At 46.9% G+C, this 21,073-nt stretch overlaps 1 protein-coding gene across 1 annotated transcript in view; it reads right to left on the bottom strand.

The window, feature by feature from the left end:
* Positions 1-21,073, bottom strand: part of EIF2B3 (eukaryotic translation initiation factor 2B subunit gamma) — a 94,163-nt gene that overhangs the window by 6,814 nt on the left and 66,276 nt on the right. Inside the window, exons 7-10 of the mRNA XM_044672345.1 lie at positions 17,809-17,936; positions 16,754-16,944; positions 13,401-13,478; positions 12,773-12,921 (exon numbers count right to left, since the gene is read on the bottom strand). Of these exons, the coding sequence (XP_044528280.1) occupies positions 12,773-12,921; positions 13,401-13,478; positions 16,754-16,944; positions 17,809-17,936 (546 nt within the window). The remainder of the gene's footprint in view (positions 1-12,772; positions 12,922-13,400; positions 13,479-16,753; positions 16,945-17,808; positions 17,937-21,073) is intronic.

Genomic DNA, 21,073 nt, shown 5'->3' with positions numbered 1-21,073 from the left:
GTCCTTGTTCAAGACCTATTTCCAAATTGTTGATAGTTGCATTGGTGTGGTAGTTTCGAGTCCACATCCCCAATCGTGTCCGCCTCAACCCACGCATTCAAGCAATTGTTTATCTTCTATGTTTCCTCTCCTGCAGATCTTCCTCTGAATGTGGGTAGCGTCTTTACCATAAATCCCTCAGAGCTGTCTTGTGTCATTGCATTGCTGCTGGTACAGAAGTCCATTACATTCAATTTTACCACAGTGTATCAGTCTCTGTGTACAATGTTCTTCTGGCTCTGCTCCTTTCACTCTGCATCAGTTCTTGGAGGTCTCTCCAGTTCACATGGAACTCCTCCAGTTTGTTATTCCTTTTAGCACAATAGTATTCCATCACCAGCATATACCACAGTTTGTTCAGCCATTCCCCAATTGAAGGACATTCCCTCATTTTCCAGTTTTTTGCCACTACAAAAAGCGCAGCTATAAATATTTTCGTACAAGACTGTTTATCTATGATCTCTTTGGGGTACAAACCTAACTGGATCAAAGGGCAGGCATTCTTTTATAGCCCTTTGAGCATAATTCCAAATTGCCAGCCAGAATGGTTGGATCAGTTCACAGCTCCACCAGCAATGCATTAATGTCCCAATTTTGCCACATCCCCTCCAACATTCATTACTCTCCCCTTCTTTCATTTTAGCCAATCTGCTAGGTGTGAGGTGGTACCTCAGAATTGTTTTTTTTTAAACATTTATTAATAATCATTTTTAACATGGTTACATGATTCATGCTCCTACTTTCCCCTTCACCCCCCACACTCCCCCCACCCATGGCCGATGCACATTTCCACTGGTTTTGTCATGTGTCCTTGATCAAGACCTATTTCCAAATTGTTGGTGGTTGCATTGGTGTGGTAGTTTCAAGTCCACATCCCCAATCATGTCCACCCCAACCCATGCGTTCAAGCAGTTGCTTTTCTTATATGTTTCCTCTCCTGCAGTTCTTCCTCTGATCAGAGTTGTTTTGATTTGCATTTCTCTAATTATTAGAGATTTAGAACACTTTCTCATGTGCTTATTGATACTTTTGATTTCTTTACCTGAAAATTGCCTATTCATGTTTCTTGCCCATTTTTCAATTGGGGAGTGGCTTGATTTTTTATACTCTACGGCTGATTCTTAATAGGAGCCACCTTCATTTAGTAAGAAAGTGTACACCAAGACTAACTTGTGCTCCCCTAAAGCCAGGGAGTGCACACACAACCTGCAAAGCCCTTCCTGCCTCAGAATACAACCGCTCAGCTTCCTGATGTGCTGCTGGCTGGCCCCTGGGTGGGTCTGGGCAGTAGCCCTCCTGTGGGACATCAGAGTCCCACCCATGTGGGGACCTAAGTTCTTGTACCTACTGACTCCATGATGCTAGGCAGATCACCTAATTGTTCCCAGCCTTAGTTTCCCCATCTGTAAAACGGGGAAACAATAGTGCCTACCTCTCAGAGCTGTGAGAAACAAATGAGATAAGGTATATAAAGCCCTTTGTAAATCTTAAAGAGCTATCTAAATGTATTATTATTATTAGTCAGAGAATTTGGGTTCTAATCCCAGCATTGGCACCTCTTGGGATCTGGGGCAAGTCACTTAACACCTGTCTGTGCTTCAGTTCTTCCTCTGTTAGTGGTTAGACTGGATGGCCCTCTGAGGTCCCTCAGTTCCAAATCAATGATTCTGTATATTCCCTTTTCTGAGTTCAACTTTGAAATGGGCACAGAGGAAAAGAGGGCTCAAGGTAGGGTTTTCACCAGGTGTACAGGTATAAGATGGAGGGAGGGAAAAAGAAGAGGCATTGGGAAAATAGGGAATGGAGAAAAGACATAGCCAAGGAGGTCTGAAGGTTTACAAGGAAGCAAAGGGCAGACCTTAGAAGGAGGCCCCTTCAGAAAGGGCACTACTCTCAGTGAGGCCCAGTCTGCTGGCCAGCCTGGCTGGACCCGTGCTCCATGCTCTCCCCACCCACCACTGTAAACAACAAACCTCAAAAGAAACCCAGGGACAAATGTACACAGTCTGTAACATTCCAGGCCCTTCTTTATCGCTGTTTTGTTTTTCTAAAAGGTCAGAGATTGCATGAAAGGAGAAAAGAGCCCCAACACAGTCTTGTTCTTGTGTGGGCTGGGCGGGCCTGGCCTGTTCTGGGGGGAGGCCCAGCTAAAAAGTCTCCATCGCAGGATGTACAAGCTGGGACTTGGAGAGGAGAGGGAGCCCTGGCCTCCCAAACTTGCCTCCTCCCTGTGGAAAGCAGCAGAGCTATAAAGCAAAGGCTGTAGAAAGCAAGGGGAAAGATGCAGTCCAGGAAGCAGAATGCTAAGCTTCCCAATTGGGGAATGGCCTGCACCTTTCTCCCAAAGCCCAGGCTCACTCTGACTCCAGGGCTCATTATAGGATCCTGGCCCCTGGCAGGGCAGGGCAGGGCAGGGCAGGGCAGGGCAGGACAGGACCACCCTGGAAAGCAGAAGCTGGAAACTCTGGGCAAGCTGATGTGTGCAGAGCGGAGATGAGGAGAGGAGACTGTGGCGCCCAGATGTGCAGCGCCAGCAGGAATTCCAAACCCAACCCCTAATTATATCCTCTCCATGATGGTCTGGGGCTTCACAATGAAAACGATGAGCATTTCTGGAAAGAGGAGCTCAAATAATGGAGGTCCAGACCTTAAGGCCACTCAAACCCAGGAAAGACAAGAGTGGGGAGTCCATCTTAGAGGCCCAAATTAGCCACAGGGCAGGCCTGGTTGAAAGGAGGCCCTGAGGGCTGGGCATGCTGCTTGTTTAATCCAGTCAAGCAATTACCTACCCCTCACCTCCCTTGGGGGCCCAGGAATGAGTGAGTCACCTAATGGAGACTAGGCAGATCCCAGAGATCCACAGCCAGCCAGTGGGAAGAGTGCAGGCTGGCTGAGGCTGGAAGCTAGGGTGGTTTTACACATGCCTCCTGGTCTTAACTCACTGACCCTTGGGAAAGGTCCTTAGGAGATGTGCTGAAGCCCAAAGATGAGGACTCTAAAAGGAAGGGCAATAGAAAACTCATTCAAAATACTGAAGCACCATCTAGACTCAATTTTGGTGTCATTTTCAACTCCTTACTTGTCTTCACACCTTACATCCAATCTGTTGTCCAGTCTTGTTTCTGGGTGTATTAAAAGTGTATTACATGGGGCAGCTAGGTGGCACTGTGGATAGAGTGCCAGGCTTAGAGTCAGGAAGATCTGGATCCATATCTGGCTTTGAACACTTCCTAGCTGTATGACCTTGGTCAAGTCACTTAACCCCCATTGCCTAGCCCTTACCACACATCTGCCTTAGAACCAAAACTTAGTATGGAAGGTAAGGGTTTAAAAGAAGGCTGGCAAGGTAGGAAGAGGCCAGGTTATAAAGGGTTTCAAACAGAATTTCCATATATGATCCTAGAAGTTATAAGGATTCATTCACTGCAGTTTATTGATCCTCCTGGTTATGACTAGCTTCCCTCTATCCCAACTACTACCCATATATTTCATACTAAACTTAGATGGATCTATGTTATTTCCCTGGGTAGAATAGGATTTCTTTGGATTTCCAGCCCCAGCCCAGGGCCTCAGCAGCAGCAGGCACCTAATCAGTGCTTACTGAATAAATGGATTTAATCCCCTGCTTAAAAGCAGTCAGTAGGCCACTGCCTAGCATAAAGCCAATCTCGAACTAGCAACAAGTCCCTCTACAAATGGCACTGAGCTCAGTTAGATTCAGCAGATATTTAAAAAAATGTCTGTTAAGACACATAATTGTAAGACCTAAACCTAACTGGGTAAGCCAGTGCTGTATTAACAATAAGGCACAGGGGAAAGACCCCTGGCTCAAACCCTGTCCCTTCCATTTACTATATGTGTGACTCTGGGCAAATCCCTGTAAAATTATGAATCGAGACTAGATGAACTCTCAAGTTTCCTCTACCCTCCTGGTTTTTCTCCTACTTGTCTGACCTCTCCATCTGTGTGTCCTTTGCAGGATCTTCACCCAGGCCTTGCCCATTAACCCTGGGTATTCCCCCAGACTATCCTGTCCTACCTAAAAATCGATATCTATCACTTCCCTATAACACTATCTTGGGCCTTTTCTTTTCCCTCCATACTCTCACTTAGTGAGTGACCTCACCAATTCCCATGGATTTAATAATCATCTCCATGCAGATGATTCCTGGATCTATATATCCAGCCCTAACCTATTTCCTGACCTCCTTTATAATAAGAAAGTTATTGCAATAACCCAAGTGAAAAGTGATATGATAGTAGCTATGTGCAGGAAGAAAAGAGAACATTAAGAGATGTTAAGTCAGAAATGACAAAATTGGGTAACAGAATAGCTATGTGGAGTGAGTCTGAGTAAGGAGTTGAGGATGATGAAGAGATTATAAGTCTGGATTACTTGACAGTAACAAGAAAGTTGGGAAAAAGAGAGGGTTGGTAGAGAATGATGATGAGTTTTTGGAAAGCCCGAGTTTGAGATGCTTTTAGGACAAATGCTGATTCATGACAAGCTCAAGAGACAGAATAGGACTGGACATATAAATCTGGAAATCATCTGCATGGAGAGAATTGAATCCATGGAAACTGATGAGATCACCAAGTGAAATAGTATAAGAAGGAAAAGAGAAGAACACCAGGACAGGGCCCTAGGGGCACATTCATGGTTAGTGGTCACCATCTGGATGAAGATCTGGCAAAGGAGACAGAGACAGAGGAGTGGTCAGATAGATAGGAGGAGAAACAGGAGAGAATGATGTTACAAAAACCTAGAGAAGGAGGAGTTTCCCAGATAAAACGGTGACTGGTAGGGTTAAAGGCCGCAGAAAGGTCAAGATGAAGCTGGAAGCCAGATTCTAAAGGATTTAAGAGTGTGATAGGGGCAGAAATAGAGAAGTGAGTGAAGGCTGTGTTCTCAAGTTTGTCCATAAAAGAGAGGATAAGAGGACAGCTAGTGAAGATGGTCGGACAAACCAAGTTTTTTAAAAGATGGAAAATTAACGGGTCTATTTGTAGGCAGTATGGAAGATGAGAATGAAGGTGACAGTGGGGAGTAATTTGCCAAAGAAGGGATGGAAAGGTTCAATGGTGCTTGTAGAGTTGGAATAGGGAAGGGTATACCTTAGCCACCTCTTTACCTGAGGCAGGAGTAAAGAAGGAGATAGTAGGCAAAGACAAGTGTATGTCATGTGAGATAAGGATGAAAGGAAAAGTCAGAGCCCTTGAGAAATGCCCTCATCTTCTTCTGTGAAGTCTCAAGTGAGGTCCTCACCTGAGAAAGGCAGGTGGGAGGTGCTGGGGGACACTTGGAATGTGATAAACCAGGCTGGCCATCTTGGCAGTATCCCAGCCTCCCCACTTTCACTTAGGCTATGTAGCCATTCAATTCTGAAATCTTATCTTTCTTGTCTGTGCAACACTGTGATTCAGGTGCTTCTCTCTCCTGATGCTGCCACCACCCTCATGAAGGTCTGCTGGGGGGTCTGCCTGTCTCAAGCCTCTCCCTGCTGCAACCTATCCTCCACACAGCTGCCTGCAAAGCTCTGCCTCAGGGAATCAGTGGATGAATGGAAAAGCATTTATTAATTACTTGATGCACTGATCTAGCTGGTGTGGATGTAACTGTCTGCAGATTGAGAGCTCCCTGAAGGCAGGGGCTGGTTTTTCCCTTTCTTTGAATCCAAGTGCTCTGTACACAGTAGGCACTTAATAAATGCTTACTGTCTGACCAAGAACCACTCTGCTAATAGGGGACAAACAGAAAGGTGAAATAGTTTCTGCTCTCAGAGATCCCTCTTTAGACTGCCCAATATAAACAGTTTCAGCTGTTGGTAGGAGGAAAAGACCCTGGGGTCCTCAGGGTGCAGCTGTCAAGGCCTTTTTTTAATCCTTACTTTCTGTCTTAGAATCAATAACTAGTTATCAGTTCTGAGGCAGAAGCAATGGGGGTTAAGTGACTTGCCTAGGGTCACACAGTTAGGAAGGGTCTGAGACCAGATTTGAACCCAGGACCTCCCGTCTCCAGGCCTGGTATTCTTTCCACTGAGCCACTTAGTTGCCCCTCCAAACCACTATCTTTTTAACATTCAAACTCTTTCCCTGGTGATCCTCTGGACCAGTGATGGGCAAACTTTTTAAAGAGGAGGCCAAAGGAAAGGAAATGCTCATTTGTCAGTCTGTTTCTAAGGCAACTCTATTGAAGTTTCACTGTATTGTATCCTACTCATTATATTCGTCAGATTAGGAATAATGTCTCCTTGTGGGATAGAACATTTCAGGGGGCTGCATCTGGCCAGCTGGCCGTAGTTTGCACATCACTGCTCTAGACTATGACTCTTGGAATGCCACAATCCTTGAAGAATCACAAGTGCGGGGAAGTCCAGTGGTGTCAGCATGTCACCAACAATAACTTGAATGTAAGAAGCAACATAAATGATAATCCTCAGGAAATGTGATTAGATGGAGCATCCAAGAGCCAGTCCAGGATTGGAAGAGGGTGATCCAATGGCTGCATTGGTACTTTGGGGAGGGTCTCCAGCAGGCCTTCCTTGGAAGATTCTTGGGGAGACTCAGGCAAGGATGACACAGATGCGCTCTGCTCGGGACCCTTGGAGAAAATCCATGTTGATGAGTTCACAATCCCATGGGCATTCTAAAGGAACTTTTCCACAAAATGGAGATCTTCTGTTCCAATGTTTTTGCTCTGTTTCTCATTTTTCAGGGTCAGCAGTTTGTTTAAATGGTTTTAGCTGGACATGCTATAAATGCAGGGATTGTTAATCTGGCATTGATGTTGCTCTGACCTGCCAGTGATCTGACATCAGATCCTTGTTTAGACGTAGCTCTGCATCGGTGCCCTTTTATTCTGTCTGCTGATCAACAGGCAGTTTCATTTTTTGTGATTGTACATGACTAGTTGTTCTGGCCAATATGTTCTGCCCCCTTCTTGTGGCATAGAAACCTGAAGCTGCTCAGTAGCTTTTTTTTTTTTTTTTTTTTTAATGAAACAGACCTAAAGAAACAAGTCTGCTAAAAGTTACATCAACACAATTAGTGGGCAGTGTATCTTCTTGCCCTTCTTTTACATTACTTCATGATGCCCCTGTAACCCATTCACAATGACCTATATGATTGCTGTGGCACCAGTTATCCTCCAGACCTGGAGTGCAGGACCTTCTCCTCTGCCTGGCTTCTTTCAAGTCTCAGCTGGGACCACCTTCCACATGCAGCCTTTTCTGGTCTCATTAGCTGCTCATCCTTCCCAAAGTGATTTTGGGCTTAATTTTGTATCTGGCACATAAACTTGCATATGTACAAGTGGTTTCCCCTACAAGGGCCTAGATCCGGGTTGGAGAACCTATGGCATGTGTGCCAGAGGGGATTGTGCCCCTCTCCTTTCCTCGCATGCTTGAGGACATTTTTTCACATCACCCGCCACCCCCTGCCCAGCAGCCCAATGGGAGCACTTCCTCCCTCCCGTCTGGGGTAAGATGGGGGGTGAGGGGACATGAAGGTTGTAGTTTGGGCAGTCAGTCGCTAAAAGGTTCACCATCACTGGCCTAGATGGTTACTCCTTTGTCTCTGTGGTCTTGGCTCTTAGCACAGATCTAGAAAAAGTTCAAGGGAACTATGAGCAGTTTGATTTGGATACAGCTTGAGGCAGGATAGCAGGAGTTAAGATAAAGAAGTATGGGTGGATCCAGACTGTGGTAGGGCTTAAATATTGGAATCGGGTATTTACATTTTACTCAAGAGGTAATGGGGAGCCACTGAGGGCGTTTGAGCAAGGCACTAACATGATCAGAGTTGTGCATTAGGAAGATTACTTTTGGCAGGATAGCCTAGAGTGGAAAGACAGTGGCAACAGAGAAATGGAGGCTGTTGCCACTACCTAGGTAAGTTAAGAGCTGATGAGACAAAGTCTGAACTTGCCCTGCCAGCTCACCAATGCACTGGAATCACAAACAGCGTCATCCTGTCTGGTTCTGTGGGCTGCACTCAGCTATGCTCACAGCCAACAGGGTACAGTGTACTCCTGTCCATGTTTGCCTATGTGGGAATGGCTGGGATAGCCTCTGTGGTCCACTGAGACCCAAGCAGAGGCAAAGACTGTCAGGAGCACGCATGATGCCATGGGTACCAGCCTTAGTTCTGGACTGACTTTATGTGGATGGGTGAGAAAATGGCCTGGAATTGGCCCATTCTTTAGCATGGCTCCTCCCAGTTCCAAGAGAGAATAATCATTTTGGTGTCAATCAAGTCCTTTGCCCTGGACTCTGCTTTTCAATCCCCAGACTTCCACAACACATAAAGAAGGTCATTGGGGCCTAGTCTAGTTACCCTCTGAGGAAATTTATTACTAATTCCTTTCTCCAGTTTTTGACCTAAAAATTCAATGAGCTTTCCCTTTCAAGAGTCAGCTACTTTGGAATTGTGACAAGGAATCCTAGGTATGGGAACTACACTTCTTTCCAAAGACCCTCTCCCTCTAATGCTTAGCTCACATTTAATAGTTATGGAGTGATTAGTCCTCAGATGACTACATTTTAATTACTTTTTCCAAATTTACTTGAGCCATTTAAAAATTATCATTAGTAATTAAAATTCAAATGATACCCAATAATTGAGTGAAGCCCACTGGGTGCCTCGGGATGCCTGATCTTATCATCTTGCCCAAATGGGTAATCTCTAATGTGCATTCCAGTCATTAGTTAAGTAGGCTGTGGGAAGCCTTTCAGGCCCAAGCCAGCAGCCATCTTCCTGGTCATAGCCTGTTCTGGTCTGGCAGGGAAGGCTCTATTGAGTTACATCCAACAGGGCAATGGGCCCAATGGAGCGCACGTTGGGCATTCTCATGAGGGGCCCTGGGATGGGGCACTTCCTGAGATAATAGCAGGCAGAGTACCAAAAATATTCCTCAAAAGCTTGGGGACTGGGTACACAAGGCAGAAGAAAGTGTCAAAGCATTACATTCTACATCTGGAATGGAAAAGACATACCATGAAGAAAAAGAGCTAAGGATGTGGCCTGGCTGCCAAATGGCTTACTCTTCACTGCTGTTGATGAAAGGTTCTGGCTCACCTCAGTCACATGGTGCCTAGGTTAGTAGACACTCCACAGACCTATCTCGCAAAGATTCTTCAGGGCACAGATGAGGCCATAAGGGTCTGGGTGGGACAATGACTCGGTCAATCAAGGTTTGACATTACATTCTGCCCTGGTTGGATTCCATCTGGAGTATATAAGCACATTTCAGAGCTATTTGGATGGTTAGCACCAAAGACAGTCATACGAATTTGGATGATGATTTGAATTTCCCAAGCATGAGTCTTCGGGCTGGTGCTGTTTATCATTTTTATCAGTGACTGGGAACAGACAGAGATGGGAGGTTCTTCCAATGTGCAGGTGGGATGGAGGGCTAACACACTGTATGACAATCTCTCTGGGCTAGGATGTTGGAGCAAATGGAAGGAGACAACCCTTGACAGGGGTAAGTGGAAGCTCTGAACACTGGAGTTGTTTCCTAAATACAAGATGGGGATAGCCTGAAAACAGGGACCCACCAGCAGGAAGTGCACAGTGAGGTACTGAGGCCAGGATTAGAGACAACTAGGCTTCTGTCTTCTCTGGTCAAGCCACATTGAAGGAGTGTTCAGTTCTGGGGGCCATTGTTGAGGAAGGTAGAATACAGAAAGGAAAAAAACCAGGATAGAGAAAGGCTATGAGGTCACACCATATAGAGATGGGAAGAAGAAAGTTAGGTTTGGGCCTTCCTCTGAGACCATCTCTAATTTATTCTGGTGGAGTCTGTTTGCACATAGGTGTATGCCATCTCCACCGTGTATGACCCCTGAGTTCCTGGAGGACAGAGCCACTGTTTCTGCTTTTCTCAGTATCTGCATTGTTCAAAATTGTGCTTGGCACATAATAGGTGCTTAATAAATGCTTGCTGACATGTTGAGAAGACCTGGCATGGACAAGTGTTTGAAGGGTTGTCCTATAGAAGAGGGAGAAACTTTATTCAGCTTGGCCCTAGAGGGCAGAGATTGGAGCAATGGATACAAGTTTCAGAGGCTGATTTAGAATTGATGCAAGTGAAAACATCCTAACCATCTCAGCTGTCTCTAGGCGGAAGGGGCTGCTCTGAGGGGTTCCTCCTCACACTAGGTCTTTGAGCAAAGGCTGGCTGGCTGGTCCCTTGTTAGGGACATGAGGGATAGAGATTCCTGCCCAAGTAGGATTGTCTATGAAATCAAGTGGCTCTACTACTTAGTTTGGGCTTTTTTGGGTATAACCAAAATTTCACCTATCACTTTTGGAGCTGTCTGGTCTGTCTGGGCCTTCTGCTGAACTCCTTTTGTTCCCTTCAGTTGGCCTCTTTTCTTTACTTTGGCATCACTATCACTAGCTCTCCTTTACTCCCCAAATGGGGGGAAATCCAAACCAAGCTTTGCAACCAGTAACAAGTGTCAAGCAAAGCAATTCCACCCATCCACGTCCAAAAGTGCTATCTGTCACCTCTAGGAGCTGACTTTCTACTTTTCTACATTAATCAGTTTGTACAAAAGTTATACAAAGGGAACACAGCGCAATGCTGTTGGAAGGCAGGGCTTCTTGAGTCTTCCAAGAGGCAGAAGTAGGAAGGGAGCAAAAATACTCTTCAAGGAATCCCAAGGGCTTATCCAACCTCCATTCAAAGGCTTCCAGTGATGGGGAACTCACTTCTTCCCAAGACAACTAATTACATTTGATGACAGTTCCAAAAGCTAATAAATGAATGTCTTTATCTAGAGCTGAAATCTGCCTCTCTATAGCTCCAACCCAGCATTCCAGGTCTGCTCCCTGTCTTCCATGGCAGCCCTTCAAACAATCAAGAGGCAGCTACCATCTACCCCCAAGTCTTTCCTTCTTCAAGCTTCCTTCACATGGGCCTTTTGTGGCACAGACCACCCTCCTCCGGAAGCCCTTTGGCCGGTCCATGTCCATAACAGCACAGGGTGCCCAGGCCTGAACACAATCTTCCAGAAGATCATCATCACCTTCTTCATTCTATGCTTCAGTGGCTCTCCAAAGGCATGGATGAGTTATTTGTCTCCAAGGGGCCAGACTGTAGCCTAGGCACACTCCCCCTCCCCTGCTTCATATCCTGTCCTCTAGGCTTCCCTCGCTTTTCCTAAGGCCTTGCCCCATGCAGGTTAGAATCTATTTTTATTTAAGAGATACTGAAATTGTCCTTGAGACTTGACTAGCTCAGGTTGTTGCTGTGGCTTCCTGTTCATCTATGTAGTGCAGTAGGTCCTGAAGGACTTCTGATTTTAGCCTGAGAGCCCGACTGATGGTGGAAAGCTATGCCAAATCAAATCACCATGATGTGCCCTTCGCTCAGTGTTGCTGAATGTCCTCACACTGCTTCTGTTAAGTGACAAGCCTCCTGCTGAATGATCTATGAGCATCTCAGAGGTCAGTTCTGAATTGTGAGAGACATCCTGTGGGGCTCTGTCCATGTTCTCCCACAAATCCCTCCCAGAACATGTGCCAAGCCCACTGGAGAGGTTGTAGGTTTTTTTCCATTTTGAGAGGGTCTCTCTGATCATCTGCTATCCTGACATCCTCTCTTCAGCCATCCACAATTTTAATTCCTTCTATGTGTGGTAAGTGTGGTGATCCATGGCTCATAATCGTACATCACCTCTGGAAGAAAACTGATGGTGATGATAACTAACATCTAGAGAGCACTTTTGAGGTTTGCAAAACACTTTACAAATATTATCCCAACTTTGATCATCACAGCAACCTTGGAAGGGAAGTGCTACTGTTATCCCTATTTTATAAATGAGGAATTTGAGGCAGATAGTGGTGAAGTGACTTGTTCAGGATTACACAGCTAAGTAAGCATCTCAGGCAGGATTTGAACTCAAATCTTCTGGACACTTCAGGCCTAGAGTTTCATTCCCTGTGCCCCTTAGAGAGATAACAAGCAGATCAAGGATATATATAGTCAGAGGTAGCTGGCCTGGACCTAAGAAGGGGGAATCCCCCAAGTAAATCCACTACCCTCAGGGCCAACTCCAAAGGTTAAGGAAAGTTTCCTGATCCGAGCTCCAGACATCCCTCTTGTCAGTGTATCTAGTACCCTCTGTTTCTCCTCCCTGGAACCAAGCAAGCTAATACTTCTCCTAATATGCTTTCAAAGCCTTGAAGCCAATAGCCACCATCTTCCCTCAGAGTCCCTGCTCATCTTGGCTATCCCCCATGTCTGTGTTCAGTTTGACAATTCTGTGCCAAACGTGGATGCTAAGAAACAGAAATAACCCTTTGAGATGGCTCATGCCTTCAAAGCCTAGTCCCAGCTCTTTCCACTGAACTGTAAAGCCCCTTGTCCAACAAAGACTTGTCAAAGCTTCTTTCAGCCTGGGAAGGACATATCCCAGCCTCCCCCTCGAACCACTTAAGGTTCTCCTTCGAAAGCCAGTCCACTTCATGGGGACCAGTTACTTGGCCAGTGGTTCCTGAAGGGGTGGGTTGGCCATGTTGCTTCCACTATTCACTACAGTCAGCCAGGCCTAACCTAGCCACCGCTGGTGCTATTGGCCCCCATCGTGACACCACTCCAAGAAGGTGCCAGACCAAGAAAAGGAGGGCTGAGGGGTTTTATTTTGCTCCCAAGGCTTTCTGATAAAGGCAGCCCAAAGCCCAACCCTGAGTGAGGAGGCCACACTGGGGTGGGGACAGGACCTACCCTTCCTCAATGGTGACAGAGTTCATGAGTAGAGAATTGGTGATTTTCACTCTCTCTCTTACAAGACAGCTGGATCCAACAATGGAGTGTTTAATGGAGGCCTTCTCACCCACCTGCACAGATGGGCCGATGATGCTGTCTGTCCCAACCTGCAGAAGGGCAGAAGACTCTCAGGACTTCCAGCCAGGACCTCAAAGTCTCCAGATAACGCTCCTCCCTCTGCAATTTCCCCAACCCTTTCTCACTTGACCATACCTTCAGGCTATGGCCTAGGGTACCCTTTCCTGGGGCAGGGTTTGGATCTGCCAGCTTCTCCCACTCCTCGGGACCATACTTGTGAGACTAAGAGCTAAATAGGAAAACTCAGCAGACCAGAACTACCTTACCCTCTGCATTTGCTGATCACTGGCCCCTCAGCTAGAAGACAGAAGAAGAGGGGCCAGGGCAAGGGCTGGTCTTGGTTTTCCCCACCTTCCCCAAGCAAGCCACACTACCTACTGAGCTTCAAGGCCAGGGCTAGTAGATGAAGGGTGACTTCCCTGTGCTCCACTGGGTTCCAGGCTTGAGACCGTCCATTCTAGAGGCAGCCCCCTGCTCTAGGGTGGGACAAGGATCTCTCCATACTTACCATGGCTTGATCAGAGATCTGTGCAGATGAGTGAAGCAAGGTTTCCTCTGGGCAGAGAACAGGCAGCAATTTGGGGATCTGAAGAAGGAAAGGAAGCACCTTGTAACTCATGCAGGAGAGCATCTGCTAGACTGGGAGTGTACTAGACCTTTCTTACCACATCTCTCATCTGTTTCTGTGTTGGCTCTCCAGACTATAGGATTTAAAGACAGATGAAGGGCCCTTGGAGGTTGGTCATCTAGTCTGACTCATGCCACTAGAGCCACAAAAGGTCTGGAGACTGGTGCAAAGTTTCAAAATTGGTTTTGAGTGCCAGACTATCAGCTACCCGCCAGCCCCTCCATATAGAGTGTGTAGAGAACTTGTCATTTATACACTGCCCCCTGAGGAAGCTGGGAGCTCCTGGAGGGCAGGGTGCACTTATGCTTGTATGTGTATACTCTGTGCTAGCACAGGACCTGGCATGCAGTGGGCCCTTAATAAAGGATTGTTGCCTGACACCCACCCCATATCGAAGTCTTCTTGTCATCAAGACTGGAGCAGGCAGCTGAGCTTCCAAGAGATAGGGAGGACCTAGGACTGCCTGAGGTTGGGGGTTGAAATTCACTGTATGGCCATGCCCTGTCACTGCGGGGTACCCAGGAAGAGAAGGGGAAATTCTGCAAGGGGATCTACCCCAAAAGGAGCCTGTCCCTGGTTCTCTAGCTATAGGGGTCCTGGTTGTAGCCCTTGGAGAAGAAGACTAGCTGGGTGTCCCTGGGCAAAAGTCATTCGGTTTCCTCCTCTCTAAAATGAACATCATGACGCTTCAAGGTAGATTCCAATTCTGCCATTCCAACTCTGTAGGAGCCCACCCATTCCCACATAGGCTCCGAGGAAGTGCTAACCCTGCCCTGCCAGAGCAGAGCTTGTGGCCCAGGAAGCACATAAGATGGTGCCACAGAAAGCGATGGTGTCCATCTATTATTTGGTGAGAAGAGGTTGAGAGTACCCCTACCCTATGTCTCCACAGGAGGACTGAGTGGGAAGGGTGTTTCCTGTCAAGGGAGTCTAGAAAGGACTTTCTCAAGGGAATGGCATTTAGTCTGGATTTTAGATGGCTAGATATTGAACTGGCAAAGACAGCATTATGGCCCCAAGGAACAAGGCAGACTCTGGGGTGGGGTTGTTGGTGGTTGGAGAAAGGAGCAGACATCTTCACAACATCCTTCACCACCTTAGAACTGTATCCTGCAATAGCCTTTTGATGGGGTTGCCTGCCACCCTCCCTCCCACTTTCACCTTTCTTCCATTTAGTTGTCAAAATGATTTTCCTAAAGCACAAGTTCAACTGTGTCACCCTCATCCTCATTTAATAAACTCCAATGGCTCCCTATTACCTCCAAGATCAAATACCGCTTTTAAAGTTCTTCATAACCTGGGCCCTCCTTACCCTTCCTGTCACCTCACATCTTACAATCTTTCACAATCCTACAATCTAGTAACATGGGCCTCCCTGATGTTCTTTGCACAAGACACTGCATCTTCAGATTCTAAGCATTTTCTCTGGTTGTGCCCCATGCCTGGAATGCTCTCCCTCCTTATCTCTGCCCTGACTTTCCTGCTTCCTTCAAGTCTCAGATAAAATCCCACCTTCTGTAAGAAGCATTTTTGAGTTCTAGTCCCATCTCCCCACCCAACTCTCCCATCCCCACTAGAGCCTTCCCTCTGGGATCACTTCCATCTACCTTATGTCTATCTTGTACATAGCTGTTTGCCTGTTGTTTCCCTTATTAGAATGTAAGGTCCTTGAGGGCAGAGGTCATTTAAACGTTTTTGCATTTCTTTGTACTTTTTGTTTTATTTCTTAGATTAAAAAAATTTTTTTTGAACCCTTACCTTCCATCTTAGAATCAATACTGTGTATTGGTTCTAAGGCAAAAGAACAGTAAGGGCTAGACATGGAGGTTAAGTGACTTGTTCAGGGTCACACAGCTAGGAAGAGTCTGAGGCTAGATTTGTACCTAGGACCTCTTATCTTTTTCTTCTTTAAAAAAAAATCCTTAACATCTGTCTTGGTATCAATTCTAGGACAGAAGAGTAAGGATGAGGCAATGGGAGTTGAGTAATTTTTCCAGTTACCCATATAAGAAGAGTCTGAGGCCACATTTGAACCCAGGACCTCCCCAACTCCAGGCCTATCCCACTCAGAACTTTGCCACCATGTTCTCTGGCATGAGTACTTCCATCTTCTGGTTCCCCAGATTCCCTCTTTTGAGTTGTCTTTCCCCATCCAAATGTAAGTACCTCAAGGTGGTGGAGGCTCTTGAATGTCATGCTCAGGAGAGAGAACTCTATTTGGTGGACAAAGCAGAAGTGCCAAGGCCCAGTGCAATAGCACAGGCAGGACCGAGATAGGGTGTGTGTGGCTTTGGACAGCACAGAGATGGGACCAGGCCCAGGCCCAGTAACTGACTGGAGAGCAAGGTGAGGGAGAAGGAAGGCTCACTGATTGCCAGTCTTAAGGTTTACAAACCACTCTGCAGAGAAACTTTCAGAGCTGGAAGAGACCCTGGGACCTGAGCTCAAAATCTCTCCCCTCCCCAAAAGCAGTGCATTCCCCTTTGGGCCACTCTCTTTGCTTTGATATATTCTTCCTACTGTGCAGCTTAAATGTTTCCTCACATTTGTTCCAAACTCAGAGCCTGAACAGAACATGCTGAAGTTCTCTTCTACATGATAGTAGTGCAAGTACCTGAAGAGGAGTCACTTCCCTTCTCTGGGCCTCAGTTTCCTCAGATGTAAAATAAAGGGGTTGGACTAAATGAACTCTAAGTTCTATAATTCTAGGACTAGTCAGAGCCTTCTGTTGACAACTACCCTGACTCTCTGACCCAGCCCTGGATAGCTGAGAATCTCAGAGGACGTTTGAGCCTTGAACATAGTAAAGGATAGAGAACTCACTACTCCCTAAGGCAGCTCATTGGGCTGTTAGGCATTTTCATACACATTGAGCTAATACTTGCTTCCTTCTCTCCATGTTCAAGGAGCCCTGGCCAAGCAAGGGGGTGAGGATGGGGGGTGGGGCCAAGACCCTCCATGGAAGCAGTCAGGGTGCCAGAGCTTGGCGCTCACAGGTTTGACAGTTTGCAGCTGACAGTAGTTCCCACAGCTTGGCCCAGGAGCTAACAATGGATCCCTAGCCCCTCAGCTCAGCCTGGGCTCAGCAGCTCTGGTCCTTCCTGGTGGTCTCCCTCCTGTCCTGACATGCCTGCCTGCCTGCCTGCTTGCTTGGAGTTTGGGAGTGCAGTAGGAGAAGAAGCCAGGCAAGCCTGTCTCCCTTCTCAGCAGAGCCAAATGATTCATCCTCTTACCTGCTTGTTAGCCTCAATGTATAGCCCCAGGGTGTTCACTCTCAAGCAGACCCCTCCCTTCATGACATGGACGTAGCAGCTGACTCGGCCTCCAGCACAGACTTCCTGCCCATTTCCTTGACAGTCTTTCCAACACGTATTGTGGGGTTCTACAGTCAACAGGTCACTGTCCTTGATGAAGCTGTAAATATCTTCAGAAGAGAGGGGGCAGAGGGAAGAGAAGGCAGGGAAAAGGTGTCAGCTGAGGGAGGCTCACAGGCTGCTCACCAAGAACTCCTCTCTTCCCCCTTCTAGGCAGTAAGACTGCCCGCAAGCCTACCTTCTGGTGGGAGAAATAATGTCAAGAGCTCCTCATATTCCCAGAAGCCCCACAACATTCCTGTGAGGTCATCAGTATGTCAATACAAGTGACCTGCCTGTGACCACTTGGATAGAAGGTGCCGGAGACAGTATTTGAGCCTACATCCTGTGCCTGTCCATTACCACCTCTACCTCTAACTAAAGTTTCATTCTCTACCTTTTTAAGAAAGGGAGGTTACAAAATCAACTCTCACATGGGTGGAGAGCCATTTAAAGAAATAAAGCAAGTCCCAAAGAGGGAAAATTCAGCAGGCAAGGAGGCCATCAACAGGACTTGGTCTGATATGTCTATGTGGAGACTGAGGCCACCTCCCAGCAGACTGTGTAGGTTCCTTTGTTCTTGACAGGTTTTCCCCTTCCTGATTAGACCTGGGAAAACCCCAGAGAGCTCAGCAAAGGCTAGACTGTAAAAATTGGCAGCCAGAATGATGGACACAGCAGTCTAATCCCTAGGATTTGTCACTGGGGCTGGGAGAAAGTTCTCTGAGGGCACTGGCGTCCCCAGCCTTAACTAGGCCCTACTCCATGATTGACTCAGCCTGCAAAAATGTGAGCAATGGCTAGGGGAGTTATGGCCCAAGTCCCTCAGGAGAGCCCACTTAAAAGCCAGAGTCAAAAGCCCTGGGTCACTGTTAGGGGTTCAGCAGCAGACCTGGCCTTGTCTCTGTTGCCCACACAGGGGTTTCTGTACTAACCTATGGACTTCTGGTCTTTCTTCTCTGGGGTCCGTTCTTTTTCAATTCGTCCCTGTAGTGAGGAAGGTGAGGAGAACTGTTTCCTGACTAGGTATGGAATCAGCTCACTCCGGATGGATGTGATTGACCTAGGAAGAAACAAGAGCCAAGCATGAGGCATCCCTGAGCACTTGATCTAGCTCCCCCTGGGGTGGGCCAGGACGCTGCATGTGGAAGGGGCCTGATATGAGAGACCCTCATGAGTACAGTCTCCCTGGGTGAGGTGGGAAGGCCTCCATTTATCCACTCTGTGCTTTAGTCAGAAATATATAGCATCCTCCCTTCTCCCCCTTAATCTCTAAATGCTCTGCTTGACTTCCCAGAATCACTCCAGCTGATGAGCCAATTGGCTCGGTTTGTTCCACAATTTTGAAATGCTGGAGTCTCCAAACGCCAGTATGATTTAGAAGCATCTGCACTATTAAAGTCAATGGTGTCACACTCAGTTACTCCAATAATGTGTGCTTTGTGCCAAGGCTCTGTTCCTTCAACGGTGCCACAAGTGGAGACAGGGGTCAACTGGCACTAGGAGACTTGGCAGACCCTCAGCTGCCTCTTATAGACCAAAGAGGACTACACTGGCTCCCGGGGAGCTGGCCATCTGCTGTTCATTTGGGCAGTGGCAGGGAAGCTCTGACAGTATTGAGACGATCCTCACCCTGTGTCATCTCTGCCAGGGCCTGGATGCTAAACTTTGCAGAGTTGGCCCAGTTATAGCCCATCAGCAGGGACTTTCTACAAAGTCTGATCCTCCCTCCCAGACCGACAAGCACCATGGGGACAATCCAAGATAGGCAGGCTTCAGCAGGGCTTGGGGGGTGGGGAGACTTCTGTGTCGAATAGCCCAGCAGAGGAGGAAATGGCATCATGGGGAAGTCCATCCGCCTCTGTTCGCTGACATACTAGAAAGTACTAGCATCTGAAGTGTCCCTGGGCTGTCTCTGCTCCACAGGGCAAGCCAGCTACATGGTAAGGCTGGGTAGGGGGCAGCCCCGGTGTACAAGGAATGATCCCCAGGAAGTACAGCAAAAACATTCCCAAGAAGTTCATTAAGACCATGAAAGAGGCTTTATTCTTCTGACTGTAGTGGGAAGGGGGAGCCAGAGGCCTCAGCCAAGGGGAATTCACCTCAGAAAAGTCCCCTCTGTTCAGAATCCCCAACACTCATTTTCAGCAACCTAAGAAGAAATCATAGCCGGAAAGTACAACAATCTTCTATCTCCAACTGCCTAAGGACAAGCTGCCTGGGTGGTGAGCAACCCTACTCAGACACTCTGGAAATGTCAGGTGGGGGCCCCACCTCAACCCTCCTTGGGCTGAGTCTCACACAAGTCTAGGTCCTTGAGTGTGACAAGGTGGTGACAAAGAGTCATCCCTCCCCTCTCTGCCTTTCTCTTTACCATTAAATCTTCCTCTTTCTCCTGCAACCAACATGTTCTTCTCTGTCTTCTATGGCGGGACAAATGGCTTGATTTGTGATATTTAAGACTTTATAGATTCTAAGGAAAAAGGGAATGTGGATGTCACTAACATAACACCCCCCCCCCATTTTATTACTATTAAAAAAAAAAACATTACCTTCTGTCTTAGAATGTTTGATAGGCAGAACTGCAGTAAGGGCTAGGCAACTGGGTTTAAGTGACTTGCCCAGGGTCACAGCTAGGAAGTGTCTAAGGCTGAATTTGAACCCAGATCTTCCTGGTTTCAGGCCTGCCTCTTCATCCACTGTACCCTTAAACCCCTTATTTTATTTTATTTTTTATTAAACCTTTACCTTCCATCTTGGGGTCAATACTGTGTATTGGCTCCAAGGCAGAAGAGTGGTAAGGATAGGCAATGGGAGACAAGTGACTTGCCCAGGGTCACACAGCTGGGAAGTGTGAGACCAGATTTGAGTAAACCCCTTATTTTAAAGATGAGGAAACAATCCCAGTGAGGGAAAGGGATTAGCCTAAGGTCACCGAGGAAATAAGTGGCAGCCATAATTTCCACCCAGGTGCTGGGCCTGGAGTCAAGAAGAGCAGAATTCAAATCTGACCTCACTTATTAGTCAAGTGACCCTGGGCATGTCACTTCATCTCCATCTACCTTAGTTTTCAAAATGGGGATAATAATAGCTTACCTCACAGTATTGTTGTGAGAAACAAATAGCTTATTAGCACATTGCCTGGCACATAGTAGGCACTTAATAAAATGCTTCTTTTCTATCCCCTGTTCCCCATTCCCAGCTCTCCCTGTTTTCCTTCTCCAGGCTTTCTTCTGGGGGTGGAATATAACACATCCAGAAATAAACAAAATACAGAATACATACAAAACCAACTCAGTAAGGAAGGGGAGAGGTCATTTATCCCAGGGAGAGTCAGTCTGGAGGAGGAGTACTTGAACTGTTTCCTTAAAGAGTAAAGAGTGAGAGCACTGCAGGCCTGGGGGCAGCCTGGGCAGTACATGGGGCTGAGGAGTAATGGATCAGTAGCCCGTAAAGAGGGGATAGGGAATGTCCTGAAACTACTTGAAGGAGTGCCAAAGGCAAGCCCATGCTTTAGGAGTGGTGACCATCTGGAAATTCAGCTGGGTTAAAAGTCAAGTCTTACCTCATTCTCTCTTGTCCCTGAGCTTCCTATTCCTCCCCTTGCCCTGTTTCTAACTTGCCTTCTACTAGAGCCACTCCCTGGGGGGTTCCTCTTCTCCCTATCTCCCTAGCATCATGCCCTGGATTCCTCCTCTTTTACTTCCAGTTTAGGTGGAGAGGTGGCCCTGCTCTTTGTCAAGGCCAAATCTTGGCCTTATACCCCTGATCCTTTTCCTTCACTCTGTTCCAGCAGACTGCTCCCACTCTGACTTTCAATCTCTTCTTACCTCATGGCTAGTTTCCTGCTGCGTACAAACATATCTCCCTTCCCTGGAAAATTCTCATGCATATCCTACCTCCTCTATATCTTTGCCTTCTTAGCTAATTTCTTGAAAAAGCTGTCCATTTTACTCATCTCTACCTGCTCTCCCTTCACCATTTGCCCCCAAAACTACCAATGATCTCATCAATAAACTTTTTTCAAACATGTCCTTCTTTCGTTTAATTAATTTAGAATATTTTCCCATGGTTATATGTATCATATTCTTTCCCTCCCCTTCTCCCACCCCCCTCCCATAGCCAATGAGGAATTCCACTGAATTTTACATCAAACACATCCTTCTTAAGCCTTATACAGCACCTGATTCTGTTGATGAC

The sequence above is a fragment of the Gracilinanus agilis genome, chromosome 4, assembly GCF_016433145.1.
Source record: "Gracilinanus agilis isolate LMUSP501 chromosome 4, AgileGrace, whole genome shotgun sequence".
Classification (NCBI taxonomy): Eukaryota; Metazoa; Chordata; class Mammalia; order Didelphimorphia; family Didelphidae; genus Gracilinanus; species Gracilinanus agilis.
Note: the sequence above shows the minus strand (reverse complement) of the source record. Positions and strands in the feature narration are given on the sequence as shown.